This window comes from Gracilinanus agilis, chromosome 1 (assembly GCF_016433145.1).
Source record: "Gracilinanus agilis isolate LMUSP501 chromosome 1, AgileGrace, whole genome shotgun sequence".
NCBI classification, from domain to species: Eukaryota; Metazoa; Chordata; class Mammalia; order Didelphimorphia; family Didelphidae; genus Gracilinanus; species Gracilinanus agilis.
Window position 1 is genome coordinate 286,629,218 of NC_058130.1, and position 19,183 is coordinate 286,648,400.

Genomic DNA, 19,183 nt, shown 5'->3' on the forward strand with positions numbered 1-19,183 from the left:
TCCTTTATGAATTTGTATACCAAGGTATTTGGAATATATAAATTTATTATTGATTTTTATATGGTTACTTTCACAATAACATAGTTTTGTTATTCCTTTTTTATGTTTATTTGCTTTGTTAGGTAGCATAACTTCTGTTTTATTTACTTGGTGCATAGTAAATTTCCCCTTATCCTTTAGTTATATTTTGTGTATATCTTTGTTTTGAAAATGCATTTCTTTTAAGCAACAGTTGTAGAGTTTTGCTTTCTTCTCTGATACTCTTCTTTGTTTTGTTGGATTTTTTAATCCATTTACATTTAAAGTTAAAAGACTTGGTCTTATATTTCATACAACTCTAAAACCTTTTCATGTTATACTTTTGTGTCTCTTCTTTAAATACAGTACTATATTCCTTCAGACACTTTAATATTTTTTTAAGGTGCCTTGTTCCCACTAGCTCTCTTTCCCTCACTCCTAACCCCTTCTTTTCACCTCTAGCCTTCTAAGATATATTTATCTGGTTATATATTTCTTCTCCCTCTTTTTTCCTCTTAGTTAATTAAAGATTCCCTCTTTTCTTCCTCTTCAGTTAGTTAATTTTTCTTAATTTCATTTTTTGCACTTCTTTCCAAAAATATTTCTTATTCTTTTCATTATCTTGTTTTCTTTTTATTTACTCTATTCCCTTATTCTCTGATTCTTGACTCCTGTAATCATCTGGTATCTCTTTTTTTCCCTCTGTATTCTTCATACAATTAATTTCCAAGGTATCCATTCTAGATTTTTTCCTCTAGCTAGTTTATGATACTGACTTGTAGAGCTTATCTCATTGATTCCCCTTTTCCATTCTGCCTCACTCTCGGAATAATGCCAATTATCATATGTTTCAGAGGTCTATGATAGGGTCCTACCCTCACCACTGAGACTTCCTTTTTTACCTTTTTTTTTATACTTATCTGTGTTATAAGAGAGTTAGGGAAAGTTTAGCAATAGAAATAAGTTAACTGGATGGCTGACAGGCAAGTGTTGGAGTGTTTGGAGTGTTCCAAGCATGGAATGGTGTAGGGAAAGAGATTTTTTTCTGACAGATTCTCTGGATTCAACTGATGGCAGTTACCCTGGGAGCAGTGAATCTAGTTTGATTGGTAGACATATCAAACCAGTTCAGCTTCTTGACTTTACCCCTTTTGTGGATTTATGTGCTGTGACTCCTGTGGCTGTGAACATTGCTGGAACAGAAGAGGACTTCTGCAGTGAGATTCACATTCCCTCCTAACCTTACAGGCTGAACCTATCAGCCTGAATTTAGAGATAGTGTAGTTTTGTCCCACCTCCTAGTCCTTGAACTTACCCATTAGATAAGTAGTTTTAGTTTGTCCATTCCCTCTATACCTAACCCTTATGCTCTTAATAATCAGTTTTACTTTACTTCCTGTACCTTCCTCTACCCCAAGAAAAGAGCCCACTGTTAGATATCTTCTAAAACCTGAGTTTCCCTGGCTAGCCTGGTGACCAGTAAACTGCCAACTGTCATTCACCAACCAATGTGGTTTTACTCAACTCCCACATCCCTTGTGTAGGTTCTCAGTTATCCTGTGCATCCTATTACTTGTGGGTATGTGAGTGTGTACTGGTTGTGTGTTTTTGTGTTATACTGTGAAGGCAGTTACCTATTTTACCTGGAAATATCTTTCTTGTGTCCATGTTTTCCTACTCTTCCATATGCCATTTGCCCCTTTCTTCTCAGGACAAGTAGTTTTTCAGACCCCAAATCTCCTAGGCCTCATCCGATCTAAGGTCCTTATCTTCCTTCACCTTCAGGAGTATTCATCAGTGGAACTTGATCCCACATCCAAAGAAGGCCTCCTTCCTTTTCCTCTATTTCAATATATTCCTCCTTCTCCTCTCCCACTCTTCTTTTTTTTTTTCAGATCACAGAAATCAACTTCCCTTCATTTCATTTGACTCTGGTACATCACTCACTTCTCCATATCCTTCTGCTCTTCTTTTCTCTTCATGTTCCTTTCTGGTATTGTAATGTAGCCTCACAAAAGAAAAATTCACCTATAGGCAGGGTGTCACCAGATTCAGTCTATAATGTACCCTGTCCACTTCTTCATTGTTACCTCTATCAGAGTTCTGTTTTCATCTCATTTTCTATCTCCTTCTATACATTTATTAGACTTTTAGTTGTCATTTTGTTGTTGTTGTCTTTGTCTGCTGCATTTATTAATTCTTCATGCATTTCTGTTCTTTGGCTGTTTGAGAAGTAAACAATCTCTTCACTTCTGATTTTCTTTCTAAAAATGTTTCAAACTCTTTACAATTGAACATCCATCTTTTTTCCTATACAGTTAAGCTCTGGTTTGCAGAATAGGTCACCCTGAGCTACATCCTGAACTCCATTGCTCTTCACAACATTATTCCATTCATTTCTTCTTTTTCTAGGGGATATGGAAAGTTTTAGTTTTTTCTAATGTCCTTTCCTTTATATTTGGAGGCCTTTCTCCTAATGGTGTTCAGAACTTTTTTCTGAACTGAATTGCTAAATTTAACCACCATATCTTAAGAGTTTAAAGCTGTGAGTATTTTTTTGGAGGCAATCTGTCAATTCTTTCAGTTGAAATTTCATTTTCTATCTTCAGAGGTTTGGGGCATTTCTTTCATTATAACATTAAGATTTTTTTTTGTCTGTATTCTTCTGGTAAGACTTATCCTTACATTGTCTTTATGCATTCTTTCTTTGAGGTCTGTATGTTTTGCTTGCATAGTGAGCATATCTTCTTTTAATATTATTTTTCTTCTAGATTGTCCTTTACTTCTATATAGTTGCATTCCCAATCTACTGTTTTCTCTTTTGTTTCTCTGGTGAGTCTTGCCACTGCAGATTCAAGTTTTTCTATTCTGTTCATAGTTTTGCTATATAGGACATAGAGTCTGCTTTCATAATTCTCTTCTCTCTTTTATATTTTGTTTCCATATTCTCAAATTCCAAAGGGACTTCTCACTCATCAAGTGTTGAATCATTTTACTTTATTTTATAATATTTATTCTGGAGGTCATTTTTCCTTTGTTGTTTTTCCTGTTGATTGGTCTTTTTATTTTCAAGGTCTTTGAATTTTCTTCTTGAAATCTTTGGTATTTTCATTAACCCATCCCCATATTTCTCTTATCACTCACTTTCTGATTTTCTCCCCTCTGTGGTTTCTTTAGGGGCTAGTTCTCAAAAGTGTCAGCCACCTCCCACAATGGGCCAATTCACCAGCCTAGATCTCTGCTCCAAGTGACTTTTGGGTGGTTAGAACTAGCTCTAGCTGGATGTTCTCCTCTTTCCCTCAGACTTGGTGGAGTGAGCCCCTCATTCACATGCTGTCCTTAAATGCTGTCCTCCCATTCCTGTTCTCCAGTTCCCTGCTTTGACATTGGTAGTTCAGAGCTCCTTTTCTTCAGAGCTCTTCAGCACTTGTGTTTCTGGATTTCAGCCTCTGGGAGGCTTTTGCTCCTAAAGGGCTATGTCCAAACTGGCTGTGAAGGCCCTACATGATTTCCTTGGCTTGGAGCTGGTATCTCCACATCACAGGAAATAGAGAGAGGGTGCTGGGATATAGGAATGGGTTTTGATATCATAATGTGATAAAATTATAATTAATAAGGGTTCATGGAGAGGCAAATTTAAAATTAATTGGAAACTAAGTAATCTAATTCTTCAAAACTGGCAGATCAAAAAACAAATCATAGAAACAATTACTGATTTCATTGAAGAGAATGGCATTGAGGAGATAACATTTCAAAATCTATGGGATACAGCCAAATCAGTACTCAAGGGAAAATTTATATCCTTGAGTGCCTATATCAACAAAGTAGAGAGGGAGGAAATCAATGAATTGGCCTTGCAACTTAAAAAATTAAGAAATAGAACAAATTAAAAATCCCTAGACAAAAATTAAAGGAGAAATTAATAAAATTGAAAGTAAAAGAACTATTGAACTAATGAATAAGACTAGGAGTTGGTACTTTGAAAAAATAAAATAAAGTACTGGTATGTCTAATATAAAAGAATAGAATCAAATTAACAGTATCAAAAATGAAATAAAAAGTGAAAAGGGCAATCTCGCCTCCAATGAAGAGGAAATTAAGATAATTAAGAGCTATTTTGTCCAATTATATGGCAATAAATATGGCAATCTAGGTGAAAGGTGAATATTTACAAAAATACAAAAATTGGCTCTGGGAGGGGATAGGGAAAAGGGGAAGGAAAGAACATGAATCATGTGATCATAGAAAAATACTTAAATAAAAAAAAGAAAAGAAAACCAACCTGCTGCTTGTCATTTTCTTACCACATAGTAGCATCCCATCATACTGTTGTATGTGTAAGTTGTGACTTATACAGTGATTTCCCCAATTGATGGGCATCCTGTCACTTTCTAGTTCTTTGCTATCACAGATAGATGCTAAAAATCTTTTAAAACATGGGTTTCCTTTTCTCCTGATAACCTTGGGAAACAGATCTAAATAGTGGTATTAATGGGTCAAAGGGTGTAAACAGTTTTATAATTCTTTGGACATAATATTGCTCTCCAAAATGGTTGGATGAGTTCATAATTTCACCAACTGTCTATGAGTCCTCATTTTCCCACATCTCTTCTAACATTAATCCTTTCCCCATTATCATTTTAGCCAGTTGAGTAGGCATGAGATGGTAATTAAGAGTTTTCAATTTGCATTTCTTTTTTTTTAGATTTGAATATTTTATATTTTTAGAAAAATTTTCCATGGTTACATGATTCATGTTCTTACTTTCCCCTTCACCCCTCCTTCACCCCCCCACATCCTACATACATTTCCACTGGTTTTAACATGTGTGATCAATCAAGATTTGTTTACATATTATTGATAGTTGAATTGGCATGGTTGTTTCGAGTCTACATCCCCAATCATATCTGCATCAACCCATGTGTTCAAATAGTTGTTTTTTTTCTGTGTTTTCACTCCTGAAGTTCTTCCTCTAAATGTGGGTAGCATTCTTTTCCATAAATCCTTCAGAATTGTCCTGGGTCATTGCACTGCTGCTAGTACAGAAGTCCATTACATTCAATTTTACCACAGTGTATCAGTCTCTGTGTACAATGTTCTTCTGCCTCTGCTCCTTTCACTCTGCATCAATTCCCAGAGGTCTTTCCAGTTCTCACGGAATTCCTCCAGTTTCCTTTGAGCACAATAGTATTCCATCACCAGTATATACCACAATTTGTTCAACCATTCCCCAATTGAAAGGCATACCCTCTTTTTCCAGTTTTTTGCCACCACAAAAAGCACGGCTATAAATATTTTTGTTACAAGTCTGTTTATCTATGATCTCTTTGGGGTACAAACCCAGAAATGCAATTTGCATTTCTCCAATAATTTAGAGAACTTTTTTCATATGACTATATATAAACTTTGATTTTTTTCTTCTAAAAACTGCATGTTTATATTGGATAGTATTTGTCACCTGAAGAATGACTTAATCTTATAAATTTGACTCAGTTCTTTATGTATTTGAGATATGTGGCCTTTATCCAAGAAATTGGCTATAAAATTCCCTCACCCCATTTCCTGCTTTCCTTCTAATCTTAGTTTTATTTTAATTTCCAAAATCAAAATTACCCATTTTATATCTCACAATGCTTTCTCTCTCTGATTTATTCATAAAATCTTCTCTTAACTATATAACTGATAGGCTAGTATGTTCCATAAACTTCTAATTTACTTATATTTCCCTTAATGTTGAGTTCATATATTTTGATCTTACCTTGTAAATAGTGAGCTATTGCTCTGTACATCATTTCTGTCAGACTGCTTTCCATTTTTCCCAGCAATTTTTACCAAATAGGGAGTTCCTATCCCCAAAGCTTAGATCTTTGCATTTATCAAACAAGAATTTACTATAGTCATTTACTATTGTGTATTGTTTATCTACTCTATTTCACCTATCCACCTATTTCTTAGCCAATAAAAGATAATTTAAAAACAAAACTCTTGGATGGAAGAGCAGAAAGGGCTGGACAATTGGGGTTAAGTGACTTGCTTAGGGTCACAGAGCTAGGAAGTGTCTGAGGCCAGATCTGAACTTAGGTCCTCCCATCACTGAGTCTGGATATCAATCTACTGAGGCATCTAGCTATCTCCATTATCAGATAATTTTGATAATTACTGCCAGTTTAAGATCTGGTACTACTAGACCTCCTTCCTTTAGACTGATATTTTTGACTTGTTTTTCTTTCAAATAAAATTTGTTGCTTTTTTCTAGCTCAATAAATTATATTTTTGGTAGCTTAATTGGGATGGCCCCGAATAAGATTAATTTAGGTAGAATTGTCATTTTTATTATACTGGTATGACCCGCCAATGATCAGTTAATATTTCTCCAGATTCTCCAACCTGACTTTATTTGTATAGAAATGGTTTGTAATTATGTTCATATAATTGTTGTATTTATCTTGGCAGGTATGGATATATAAACTTGCTAAAATTTTTTCTTTAGTAATATTTTATTTTCCCTTAATTACATGTGGAAACAATTGTTACCATTTTCTTTCTAACATTTTTCGATATAAATTCTCCCTTCTCTCTCTTCTTCTGACCCCGAGATAGCAAATAATCTAATATGGGTTATACATGTGCTATCATGTAATCATTATTTCCATATTTGTCATATTGTGGAAGAAGATACTTATCAGACAAGAAAAAACTCATGAAGGAAATAAAGTGAAAAATGGTATGCTTCAATCTGCATTCATACTCTATCAGCTACTTGTATGATGATGAACAGCATTTTTCATCATGAGTCTCTTGGAGTTGTCTTGGATCCTTGTGTTGCTGATAATAGTTGTTATTCACTGTTTTATTATTGGAAGCTCTAGGATTAAAGAACCGAGGTCATCAGTCCAGTTCTTTTCAATACAACACAGTGCCTTATTGCACCTGTTTCAGGGGTATAATCTTGGGGAAAAAACAAGCAAGCAATAAGTAGAACATTAAATTCCCACACCAGTTAGCCAACCTAAATAAGGTAGATTTAGCTCTTTTTAAAATTCTTGCATGGTCATCCAGGACTGACTCAGTTTCTTCTCTAGTTCAGGTTTGAGCCTGGGATCAAATGAGTCACTTTTAGAACATATGACATTTAACAAAAGGAAATGTACTTAGCCATAGCAAGAAAGGTAATTCAATGATACGTAATTGATTTAGTTAGATGTTGAAACCCTAAATATTTGTTGGCTATTCATGTCTGCCACTTTTTTGTATGTAGGCCACCATGAAGCCAAGGCAACAGGCCAAGTCTAAGAATCTTGAACCAATTAAATCTTAAGGCCAGTTTCAGTACATTTAAAGAAAAATTAGTTTAGCTTACATGACAGGTATTGCCCTTAACATATCATGTATATTGCAAATAGGGAAATTCTGTTTGTATTTTATATTAATATTTTAGATTAAATGGTTTCCCACTGTCTATAACTTCAATTAAAAAAATCTGGTAAAGGGTGTGAGAACTAGAAAACAAAGCTAAAGGTAAATAAATGAAAAAGAAAGTATCTGTTTACATGAACTAAAAAATATATTAAAATAAGCACAGATAGTACTGGAGTCAAATACACTTGAAATAGATCTGTGATCTCATAGGTGTTGATACTTCTAGTAGTGCAGATCATAATTGCATTCAAAGCCTTCTGAGAAATTTCCAGTTTCTCAGTTATGAAATCTTAAAGAATTTTTGTTCTTGCTACTGTTCATGGTATTTAAAAGATCTTCTGTTTTTTACTTGAGACCACTTATACTGCTTTTTCTTCCCAACTGTCCCTAATTTCCACAACTTCTTTATTTCCATAGGTAGGGCCCCAGACCATATCATTATTTAGGAATCAGAGGTTCATAGAACTAGAGCTGATCTGGTCAAACCCTTTATTTTACTAATGAGCTAATCAAGGTCCAAGGTCACACAGGTAAAAAATGTCAAACGTGGGATTTGAACTCAGGGTTTCTGAATCTAGAACCAGTGCTTTTTCATTGTCTTGTCAATTAGTGCAATGAGCAATAAAAAAAAAAAAACCAACTTCTCGAATACTTTCCACATAACTGGCATAGTACACAGTAATAGCCCCAATTAATAAGCAGTTTGGGAGATAAAATACACATATGAATCAGTTGGTGAAGTGAATATATAATATTTATCTAACTAAGAGACTTGATTGACTTATCACTCTGTTTGAATGCTCACATCTAATCAGTTATCAAGATTTTACCTCTACAATATCTTTATCTTCAATCATACAGTTAAAAGGCCCACAGATTATTATAATACTTTTTTTTAAACCCTTACCTTCTTAGAATCAATAGTAAGTATTGGTTCAAAGGCTAGGCAATTGGGATTAAGTGACTTGCCCAGGGTCATGGAGCTAGGAAGTGTCTAAGACCAGGACCTCGGGTCTCTAGGCCTGGCCCTCTGTCTACTGAGCTACCCAGCTGCCCCTATTAATAGCCTCTTAATTGATCTCTTTTCCTCACCTTTCTCCTCTGCAACTAATACTTCACACAGCTTCCAAAATCACATTTTTAAAGTCTGACCATGTCATCCCTTTCTTTTGCATTTAAAGCCTTTCTACTGTCTGGATCTAGCCTACTTTTCCAGAATTATTATACATTAGTTCCTTATATGTGCCCTCCATTCCCTCCAAATTGGCCTACTTGCTATAATGAACTCTTGAAAAATTCCTTAAATTTTAATTGCCAGCAATAAATTTCATGATATCTGACTTGTAGTTTTGATGATCTTTCTTATGATGTGAATAACAGTGTGTTTGCATCATACAAATTTATAACTGCAAAGGAACATGCTTCCAACTATATCTAGAGACTAATAATATACTCACATTTATACCTCTTCTCTCCACTCACAAACCCTCTGTCCTAGGGCTGTCCCTCATTACCTCTGACCTGGACTATTGCAATAACAATTTTGGTCTCCTTGCTTTGAGTGTCATTCTGCTCAAATTCACCTTCCTCACAGATGCCAAAGTGATTTTTTTCAAGTACAAGTCTGACCAGTAGTGGTGGGAACAATACAATGAGCTAGGTTTCCTTAAAAAATACTGAAATTCTTTTTCAGATTTTATTGGCTCAAGGAACCTAAAGGTTCAAGCTGTTGCCATGGTTTCTAGTTGTACTCAGCTGAATCAACATGGAGTTCTCACTGAGTATTTTTTCCTTGCTATAGCTATATCTAAGACAAACCTTCTGTAAGAATTAAAATTAAGAGACTGGCCATAAATTAATAATTTTATTAAATCAAAAATAGTAGGGAAAAAAGATGGAAAAATAGGAGACATAAAAGATACTTTCCTTATTGTTCCATTTAGCTTGGTATTCTATAGCCACCATTAAGGGACCCATAGACACTCTCACAGGTAAGTCTAGTCAGCACCAAACACAGAAGTGAAGAGAGCGAAATTCACTCTTGCCTCAGTTTAACAAACTTATCCACCCACTAATTCCCACACATCACATCTCAGGAGCCAACCTTGGGGTTCTATTTTCCCTGTGCTGCCCAGGGGGGCTCTCCAGGGGGTATTGTAGGGAAGATCACCCTGCCTCCCCAGGACTCACAACCTCTTGACTCTGCTGCCACTTTTATCCATGTGACTAAATTCATCCAATGATTTCCCTCACACAGTTCTCACTTCTAGGCCTAGTTAAAACTCACACTAGGTACATGTAGTTCAACAGGGAAAGGGTAAATTCCCTTTCCATAATCCCCCCTTTGATTCTTTGGGAGACCAGCATATTAAATCTCATTCAAGTGTTCTAAGAGATTAACATGAAAGGTTTCCCCAGTGAATCATTCTACATATGGAGCCTATAAATTTAAAGATTCTTTTACTAGAGATATATAAAATATTGCACCCAAAAAGAATGATCTCCAAAAAGGAGGTCAAAATAGGAGAGGTATTCATCAAAGGAAATTGGACATCTGAGGAGGGATACAACAGAATGAAAGGAAGAAAGAAAGAAACAGTGAGGAGGGACAGTACATAGGTGGAAATTTTAAACTAGTAACAATGACATTGAGTATAATGGGATGAATTCACTTAAGGGAAGAAAATGGATAGCAGGAAGATTCAAAAACCAGTAATTAACAATATGTTGTCTTCAAGATACACACTGAAAATGAGAGATACACATGGAGTGAAGGTGAGGAAGTGGAGCAGAATATACTATGTATCAGGTGATCCAGAGAAGGCATGGGTAGTAGTCATCATCTCTGACAGACTTGGGGTTAAAATGGATAAAACTGAAAGGATTGCACAGGGTAACTATATTATGCTTGAGGGGGGAACATACCATGGTTAAACATTATCAATGTTTGACCTATATAAGTTTTATAAGACCCATATTTTTAAAGGAAAAACTTAATGATATACAAATGGAAATCAATCACAAAATAATAATGGCAGTAGACTTTAATTTTCCCTTCTCAGAACTAGACAAGTCTAACTAAAAATTAAATAAGAAATAAGATAAGGAGATGAATAGAACATTAGATAAGTTAAATAAGATAGATATCTGGAAAGCCATCACACACCTGCATGAGGTTATTAGCAGATATACATCTGAGCATAAACATACTCCAAACATATTTTCTGGAAGGACAACAATGGTTTGAAAAGCATAAATATTCTGCAAATGTCTTATTTCAACACTCATCATGCTAAAGAAGTAATCCTACATCCTTGAGGGGTTGTGGCACTAAAACAAAAATTCTAAGAATGACCAAGCTGGAAAGATTTGTTTTGGAAATAGTTTGGTCCTGGCAATAGATTGTGTTTTTCCTGCCTAAGGCCGGATCTAGCAAAATATGGTCTTGGTAATGTTAACTGAAAACCTAAAAAAAGTTACTAATTAAGTGCTGATAGGAAAATGGAGAAACAGGCCTAATATTACATTGCTAAATCAGTTGACTTTTTTTTAGAAAACAAGATGGAAATGTACATTAAGAACTACAAAGCTATTTTTGTTCACTGAACCAAGCTCACTGACTAATGTTAGGCCCTAAAGGCATCATTACTGAGAGAGTAAAAGCTGTGTATATATGAAAATATTCATGGAAGCTTTCTGTAATGGCAAAATATCTGGAAATAATACAAATGCAATGAATGGGAGAAATGGCTGAATAGATTGTGATATTTGAATGTAATGGAACATATCATGTTATGATTATCATTAGAAATGAAAAATATTGGAAATATAAAGAAAATAAGAGAAATATATGGAGATGACAAGAAGAGAATAAGAATACATTTTAAAAAGATCAGCCATAAAATCAAGAGAAAAAAGTATCAAAGTAAAATAAATCCAAAGCAAGCTCAAAAACAGATGTTTATATTAACACACACACATATATATAATTTACTTTTTTAAACAAATTGTAAGCAATGTGGAGTTTGTGTTTTTGCATATAAATTTTAATGCATTTGTTTAATGCACCTGGTGATGGTGATGGTTACTAAGTATATTTTAATGTTTTAATATATTTTAATAATATTTTATATATTTTTATATAATTATATATTTATATAATTAAAATATTTTAATAAAACTTCAACAAACTTATCCAATCAAGTAAAGTCATTCCAGGGGAGGACAGCAAAGAAAAATGTAAAAAAGAAATCATTATAACAAACTTTTCTCCTTGGAAGACACCATATTTATCTTGAAGAAAGGGGTGAAATCAAAGGCATGGGGGGGAATCATAGACCTTAATTAACACTGAAAAAGGCAACTCAAAGTATACCAATAACTTCATCTATATTCCTACTTTCCCCTCTATAGAAAATCTTTGAGTCCTCAATTAGTAAGGATCAAGAAGCATTCAATGATTGACCACATCTTTACCATTTCAAAAAAAAATTAAAATGGGAAATTAAGACCACCAGAAAGACCAATGAAAAATAAGCCCTCTCCCCCGTACTTTGACCAGGAATGAAAAGTAGGCTCCTCTACTCAATTTAGAACTTTGGAAAAAGTCGTTGGGAGACTGGTCGAACCTAAAGACCAGGTTAAAGAGAAAAGATATAATAGAAAATGAGGTCTGTGAGGTGAGGAAAAGGTCAAAGATGATAGTGCTGGATTCTCTAGTTTGAGCTTTCTACTAGTTTTGGGGGCCCATGGGGCCTTGGTCGGAATAAAGTGGGGGCAGGAGAGGTCTTTGTGGATGTAATAGAGACTAATAGAGACTCCTTGTATTAGTCCTGAAGGACAGCTCCAAGCTCCAGAGAGCATCCCCATTCCCAACACAAAGGGCGTAGAAGAGAGGGAATTCCCGAAGCTTTTCATCTGTTGCTATTCCCTCCTTACTTCCTTCTTTTGCCTTGGAACTGAGAAGGGGTAACGGTCGTATAATAAATACACTTAAGGAGGAGGGAGAAACTAAATTAGACTTCCCTCTCATCCTCCTTCCCCCAGTTCCCCGGGCAGAGAGGGCAGTCCCCGTCTAGGACTTAATAAGGCTCTGGGCAGCCCTACTCTCATTATGCGGTGGGATGTCGTTGCCCTAGCGACTGGAGAGCTTGCCCCACCCCCTCTTCTAACCCCTCCCCCGGTCGGCCATCCCAGGCTCCTTCTCCCTCGCCCCCGCCCGCCTCGGCGGCAGGAGAAGCAGTTAGCAACAAGCTGCAGTCATTGCCCGGAGCTGGGGCTCTAGCTGGGAGCCAGACTCACGGAGCTTAGCTTCGAGTTCTGTGCTCCCGAGGCAGCTCCACTTCCCTTTCTTCCCCGGGGCCCTTTTTCACCTCCCGTCAAACCACTCCCCCCTTCCCTGCCCCTCCCTGCGTCATTCTGGACTCACCCACTCCCCAGCCGGTCCCCGCCTCCCTACACCTTTGACTGACCGACTACCAGCTCGGTTATCGGGCTTCGCCCTCTTCCCCCTTGCCCAGCCCCGGTCTGGCTCTTCTTCTCGATCCACGCGTCTGGCCTCGCGCTCCGGGCTTCGAACTCCACGCGCGAACCTTTTCCCCGTCTGGCACCGCTCCTATAGCCCGGCGCGACCTCCCTTCATGACACCCGGCTGAGGGTCGGCGATGGAGGGAGATTGTGTTGAGTCGCTGGTGAGTACGCTCTTTGAGGAGCAGCTGCAGCCGCTTTCGGTGGAAACCATGGCCGTCCACAGAATGGCAGGGAGAAGCGGTCCCACCTCACACTTCTTCGGGTGGGGTGGCCTCTGTGGGGACGGTTGGCTAGTCCTTGGGAGTCCGGGAGTCCTCTTCTTTTCTCCTGTGGCCCCTCCGGTCCCCTTGGAGGGTTCCCCTCTTCTGTTCTACTTGGGGCGGGCCTCGTTCGCTCGCTACACCACTGCCGGGGGCGGGGGCGGGGGCGGACGGCGGCCCGACCTCCTCCGACTGTCTGAGCCCGAGGTTCCCTCTTCCAAGAGCCTGAGGGGATGAAGGTACGGACGTAGCCAGCGAAAGGGGAAAGAGCCCCGGGGGTGGGGAGGGTGGGGCCGCCTCGAGGCTCCCAGCAGCTCTGGTCTGGCTCCCTTGTTTTTCGATGGAGAGGATTGGGGATCGTCTTCAGAACCTGGGCACCTTTAAATAAATAAATTAATAAAAATCAGTGATGGTTTTGTTTTGTTTGACTTTTTGTGAGCACTCTGAATCGGGTGAAGTTAATTTCAGGAAATGCGGATGTTGTCAGATCGCACCTGCTGTATGTTTGTGAACTCTGTTGCTTGTCTGTGTTTAATAGTTGCTTTGGGTGTGTTTTATTGAACACTTCTTGCAGACTCATTCTGCTCAAATTCCTACTAGAATTTACCTCCACCCATCCCATCCAAATGTTTGGCTAGAGCCAGATTTAGCGGGCAGAGGAGCCAGTGTGCTTTCCTGGTTGAGGGGGGAAGGTTTTTTTTTTTATTACTGGAATAGTTTTGGCAGGAGTACTGGCATTTATAAATAATAATGATAATAGCTAACATTTATAAAGCTCCTACTATGTGCCAGGAACTGTACCCTCACGACAGCCCTCTCAGAGGTAGGTGCTATTATTCTCATTTTACAGAGGGGAAATAGGCTGCTAGGTGGAGCAGTGGATAGAGTGCAGGGCCTGGACTCAAATTCAGATATGACTCTCAGACACCAGCTGTGTGACCCTGGACAAGTCACCTAATCTGTAAAATGAGTTGGAGAAAAATGGCAAATCATTCCAGTATTTTTGCCAAGAAAACTCCAAAATGGGAGGCTTGGGGGTTGACTCAAGTAGAACTTGTCTGTCAACAACAACAGATAAGGAAACGGAGACAAATGGGTTAGATGATTTGTTCCAGCCTGGGGCTCTATTCACTGTACCACCTACCTGCCTATTCTGGGATGTCAAATAAGTCAAACAGGAAATTAACCAATTAAGGTAGTAAGTACACCACATTTCTTGTCCCTTAGGTTATAACATTAATTTGTTATGAGGATCTGTAATTAGGACAAGACTTTTCCCCCTTGGATAAGATTGTTTTGCTGTTTGGAATGCTACTTAACCTCTTTGGCACACAGACTAAGAGTGGTTTTTGCTTTTTTAAATTAAAGTGTTTTTTTTTTTTAAATTTTAAATTAAAAACTGTTCTTAGCTTGCAGGCCTCAGAGAAAAAGACAGTGGCTGGATTTAGCCTTCCACCCATAGTTAGGCTCTTCTTGGACTAAATGGACTTTAAGTACCCTTCCTGCTTTAAATGTAGTATCTTCTGACCATCATGCTAAAGAATTCATTCCATTAGAAAAGATGAAGTGAGTTGAAATATATTTGTATATGTATGATAATATAATACAATGATATATATTTGAGGTTTTAAGCATAAACAGCATTTCAAAGTGTATTTGAGGAAATCAAAGGATTCTTTGAATCCTTTCTGAGGTCTAATTATTCCTCCTTATTCAGTGGAGATGGATTTTATTTAACATCCAGATGATATAAAAATAGAACACATTGAAAATATTTGTTGAAAATCAGGATCCAAGTGACTGTTACTCTTTAGTTAGTAAATTATTAATTATAATCCTTTGTCAGCTTATAGAAGGGAAGCATGCTGTTTTCTTGAAAATAAATATATGCATTAACATTTTGGAGGTGATGCTTAAAAATAAACCCCGAGAAGGTTAAGAATGCTAATATTTGAGTGTGATTGATTTTGTAGGACTGTTGCACCACAGAATGACCAAAAATGACTTTAGTGTTTAGTTCAACCTCATTTTACAAGTGAGAAAATTGGCCCAGAAAGGTTAGTTATATGACTTAACCAATCCCAAACTAGTTAACAATAAAAAAGAAAGCATTAGAGTATAGAATAAGTGTTTGATATACAAGTTCTTCATTCTGTATACAGATGAGACATAAAAGACAGAATACTTGTATAAGATCACCAAAATTTTTATAGTACTAATAAAGTTGTAAAATGTTACTAATTGTTCCTAATGAAAATGTGACCATCATATTTATAAGCCTTTGTAATTTTTGTTGCTTTTTTATTTTTTATAGAATATTCAGAAATATAGTATTTTGTATTTAACCTAGGAATATACAACATATATAAAACAATGGACACAGTTCTAGGTCTCAAAGATAAGTAATTACAGAAACCATTCATATAAATAGATTTAAAGAAAAGATATTCTAATGGATCCAGAAATTTATCACAGTAGTCATTTGGCAATTATAGAGATGTTGAATGTAGTGTTAAGAAAAACAGTGTCTCAAGTATTTTGCAAAAATTAATTTACCAGATTTCCCCATGCAAATCAGCATCAGCTTTATAGTTTATTGATAATTTATTGGAATTTAGGTTGTGCTGTAATCTACTCCACCCAATTTCCTGGTAATGTTGCTGATTAATTTAACCGTTTTTTAAAATATCCTTTAACATTACCTGCTTGTGTTTCATTTACCATATTGTATGCCCACTGCCATTAGTTTTGTGGATAAATAGTTTATTGATAGGAAGATTCAGGTTTGCTTTTTTAAAATTATGTTCCTATGTATTTTTTCTGGAAATACCTGAAATATACGTGCAACATACTTGCATGTATGTATGCATACATATATAAACATACATGTATATATGTAAAATGTGTTATATATAAACATCAACCTACAGCTAAGTGCCTTTTTGTCTCTGACTTCTTTCTCTTCCTTCATTTAAGGCAACCATTAAGAATATTGAACGAGAGCTCATCTGCCCAGCATGCAAGGAGCTATTTACCCATCCGTTGATCCTTCCCTGTCAGCACAGTATCTGTCATAAATGTGTTAAAGAAATTCTTTTACTGACATTTGATGATTCATTTAATGATGTGGCATCAGAGAGCTCCTGTCAAAGTAGCCCTCGGCTTCGGGTCCAGTCTCCTAGTATGGATAAAATTGACAGAATTAACAGAGCAGGTATGTGCCAGAATATCTGGACATTTAGTTTCTGTTCTGACATGTTGAAAGGTAACTAATAGGAAATTTGCATTTCATTGTATTTGACTTGTAGGCAAATGAATAACATAGTTATCAAGGTTTTTTTTTTCCTTTAGAATGTAAATTTAGATTTGATGAAATGATAGTTTATCAGAATGCTGTCCATTCATTTAACTTGTATTGTGTACCATTTTTTGCAAAGTACTCAATTATAAGATCTTTGGGAGAGTCGGCTTCTAAAATTAGGGTCAAATATATTTATGAGATTTGATATTTTGTAATATATTTGAAAGTGAAGAATACAAATAGCAGCTTCTATAAGACAAAGTCATAATTTTTTTCCATCTGTAAATAAATGCTGAAGAATACATAGAATCAACTACATAATTAGATTATTGCTAGTTTTAAAGGCTGTTTGAAGGCTGTAAATCTTTAGTATCAATATCCACTGATCACTTCCTCTGTACTAACTTGATCTCTTTTTATATATTTGTGTAAGTTTAGGGACTTGACCTGTGATATCATTGGTTTAGGGAATACCTGCATCAGTAAACTCTCCTAATATAGATTGGTTGGTGACAGATCTGCAGCTTATATATATAGTTTTAAAGTTGCTTAGAGCTCTAAATACTTAAGTGACTTGTCCAAAGTCACATAGACTTTGTGACAGAGATGGGACTTGAGCAGAGAAGGATCACCTCCATTTGCCATTGTTCTATGCTGCCTTGTTTTATTTTTTCAAGAACAGTAATTTGAAAACTGCCATAAATTTTGATACCTGTATAACTAACAACATTCTTCACCTACCCAGTAACCAAGAGTAGCTTATAAGTGTGATTTAAAACTATTATAAAAGAAAATGAAGGGTATTTTAAAATTTGTTAAATGTTTGGATTCCAAATAACTTACTGAATACATTCTGCATATTTTTTTATTCACCAAACAATAAGTGTGTACAATGCACAGTGGTAATTACTAAGAAACAGTTATTGCCTTCAGAGTGTTTATGACCTAATAGGGAGTTAAGATGTATACAGGTAAATATAATGCATAAAAGGAAGATAAGTACACCAGAGTAATACAAGATATCATGGGCTGCTAGGTGATATAGTGGTATGAGTATTGGACCTGGCATCAGGTCCAATTTAAATCCAGCCTCAGATATTTACTAGCTGTGTGACCTTGGGCAGATAATTGAACCTCTGCTTGCCTCAGTCAGTTCAACTGTAAAATGGGGATAAGTGTAAGGACTACCTCCTATAGTTGCCAAATGAGATAATATTAGTAAAGTGTGCTAACACATAGTAGGTGCTATATATATGTTATCATTATTACTATTATATAAGATAAAATAATCTTACCTCCAACATGCAAATCAAAGAAAACCTCACAGAAATATTACATGAATTAGATATTATTCATGAAAATGTATCAACATTTTATATTTAAAATTATTATATCAAGTGTATGTTAAAATATAGGCTAGTACAATAAACATGCAAATATTTTTAGTGTTATCTTCACTTCATTACCAACCTTTTTTCTTCTTTTTTTTAAACCCTTACCTTCTTTCTTAGAATCAATTTTGAACCTAGGACCTCCTGCCTAGAGGCCTGACTCTCAATCCATTGAGCCACCTTGCTGTCCCCACCAACCTTCTTTTGAGGAGAAGCTACTTTTTATTGAATTCTTAAGTGGGCAGTAAGAAAGACTTTGCTGACCCAATATTATTGAGTAGTATTGTTTTCTATTGTGTTCTGTTTCTGCTGGAAATTCTTAGAAAAAGTAGAGAAGGGCAGGTGTAGCACCAACCAGTATGGAGATCTATCAGGCATGACTTAGTGATCTACTGGTACATCTTGATAAACTGGTTATAGGCCCCTGCTTTTCTGTAACTATGGAAGTTGAACCATCTTATTTTATGTAGACCTCTCCTCAACATATTTTACTTAACTCTTCAGTTTTAAGTTTGTCAGCTTTCATTTGTGATTAATGTGAAATAACTTAATTATATCTATCTTAATAGCTATGCTATTTTTTCAGAACCTGAAAGCTGCTGGAATAAAGCATATATAATTGTGGAGTAAAATATGAAAATTTTAATCACTTAGTGACATAAATAGTGACATAAATAAAATAAATTCTTTTAGGCCAAAAAAGTGCCTAGCATGTTTCCTTATGTATGTTAGACATTTAATAAATGTTTAATTGAATGAATGAATATATCTACTATGCATAGAGAATTATTGTAAGTACCAAAGTTAACTTTGCCTTTAATGAATGGTGCCATTTCTGTTGGCAAGGGAAAAATATTTGGAAAATAGAGCATATAACATTTGCAAAGTTATATTTCAACAAATATAGATATAGAACATCAAATTTATTTAAGAAATAGCTTGTGCTATATATATTTATATATTTATATTTATATAGTTTCAGGTGGTATAGTTGTCAGTTGGTGTGCCAGTCATGAACATTTGTGTAAAATTGGCAGCTTGTCACAGTAGATATTAGAAGGTCTGTTAAGGTGCTCACTATAATGTAGCCTAAGCATTAGTATTATGATTACGCTTATAAAATCTTAGAGCTTAAATAGAATTTAGAGTAAATAGCTTATAGAATCATAACATTGAAGATTATCTAGTCTGATATTTCTAAATTGATTTGTTTATAGAACATGTTTGGAGCTAAAATATATTTATGTAATTCATACATATCAAGG

General features: G+C 35.9%; 1 protein-coding gene across 1 annotated transcript in view; it reads left to right on the forward strand.

Annotated features, from left to right (window-relative positions):
* Positions 1–13,100: 13,100 nt before the first annotated feature.
* TRIM36 (tripartite motif containing 36) overlaps positions 13,101–19,183 on the forward strand; it is a 52,327-nt gene continuing 46,244 nt past the window's right edge. Inside the window, exons 1-2 of the mRNA XM_044680109.1 lie at positions 13,101–13,127; positions 16,203–16,440. Of these exons, the coding sequence (XP_044536044.1) occupies positions 13,101–13,127; positions 16,203–16,440 (265 nt within the window). The remainder of the gene's footprint in view (positions 13,128–16,202; positions 16,441–19,183) is intronic.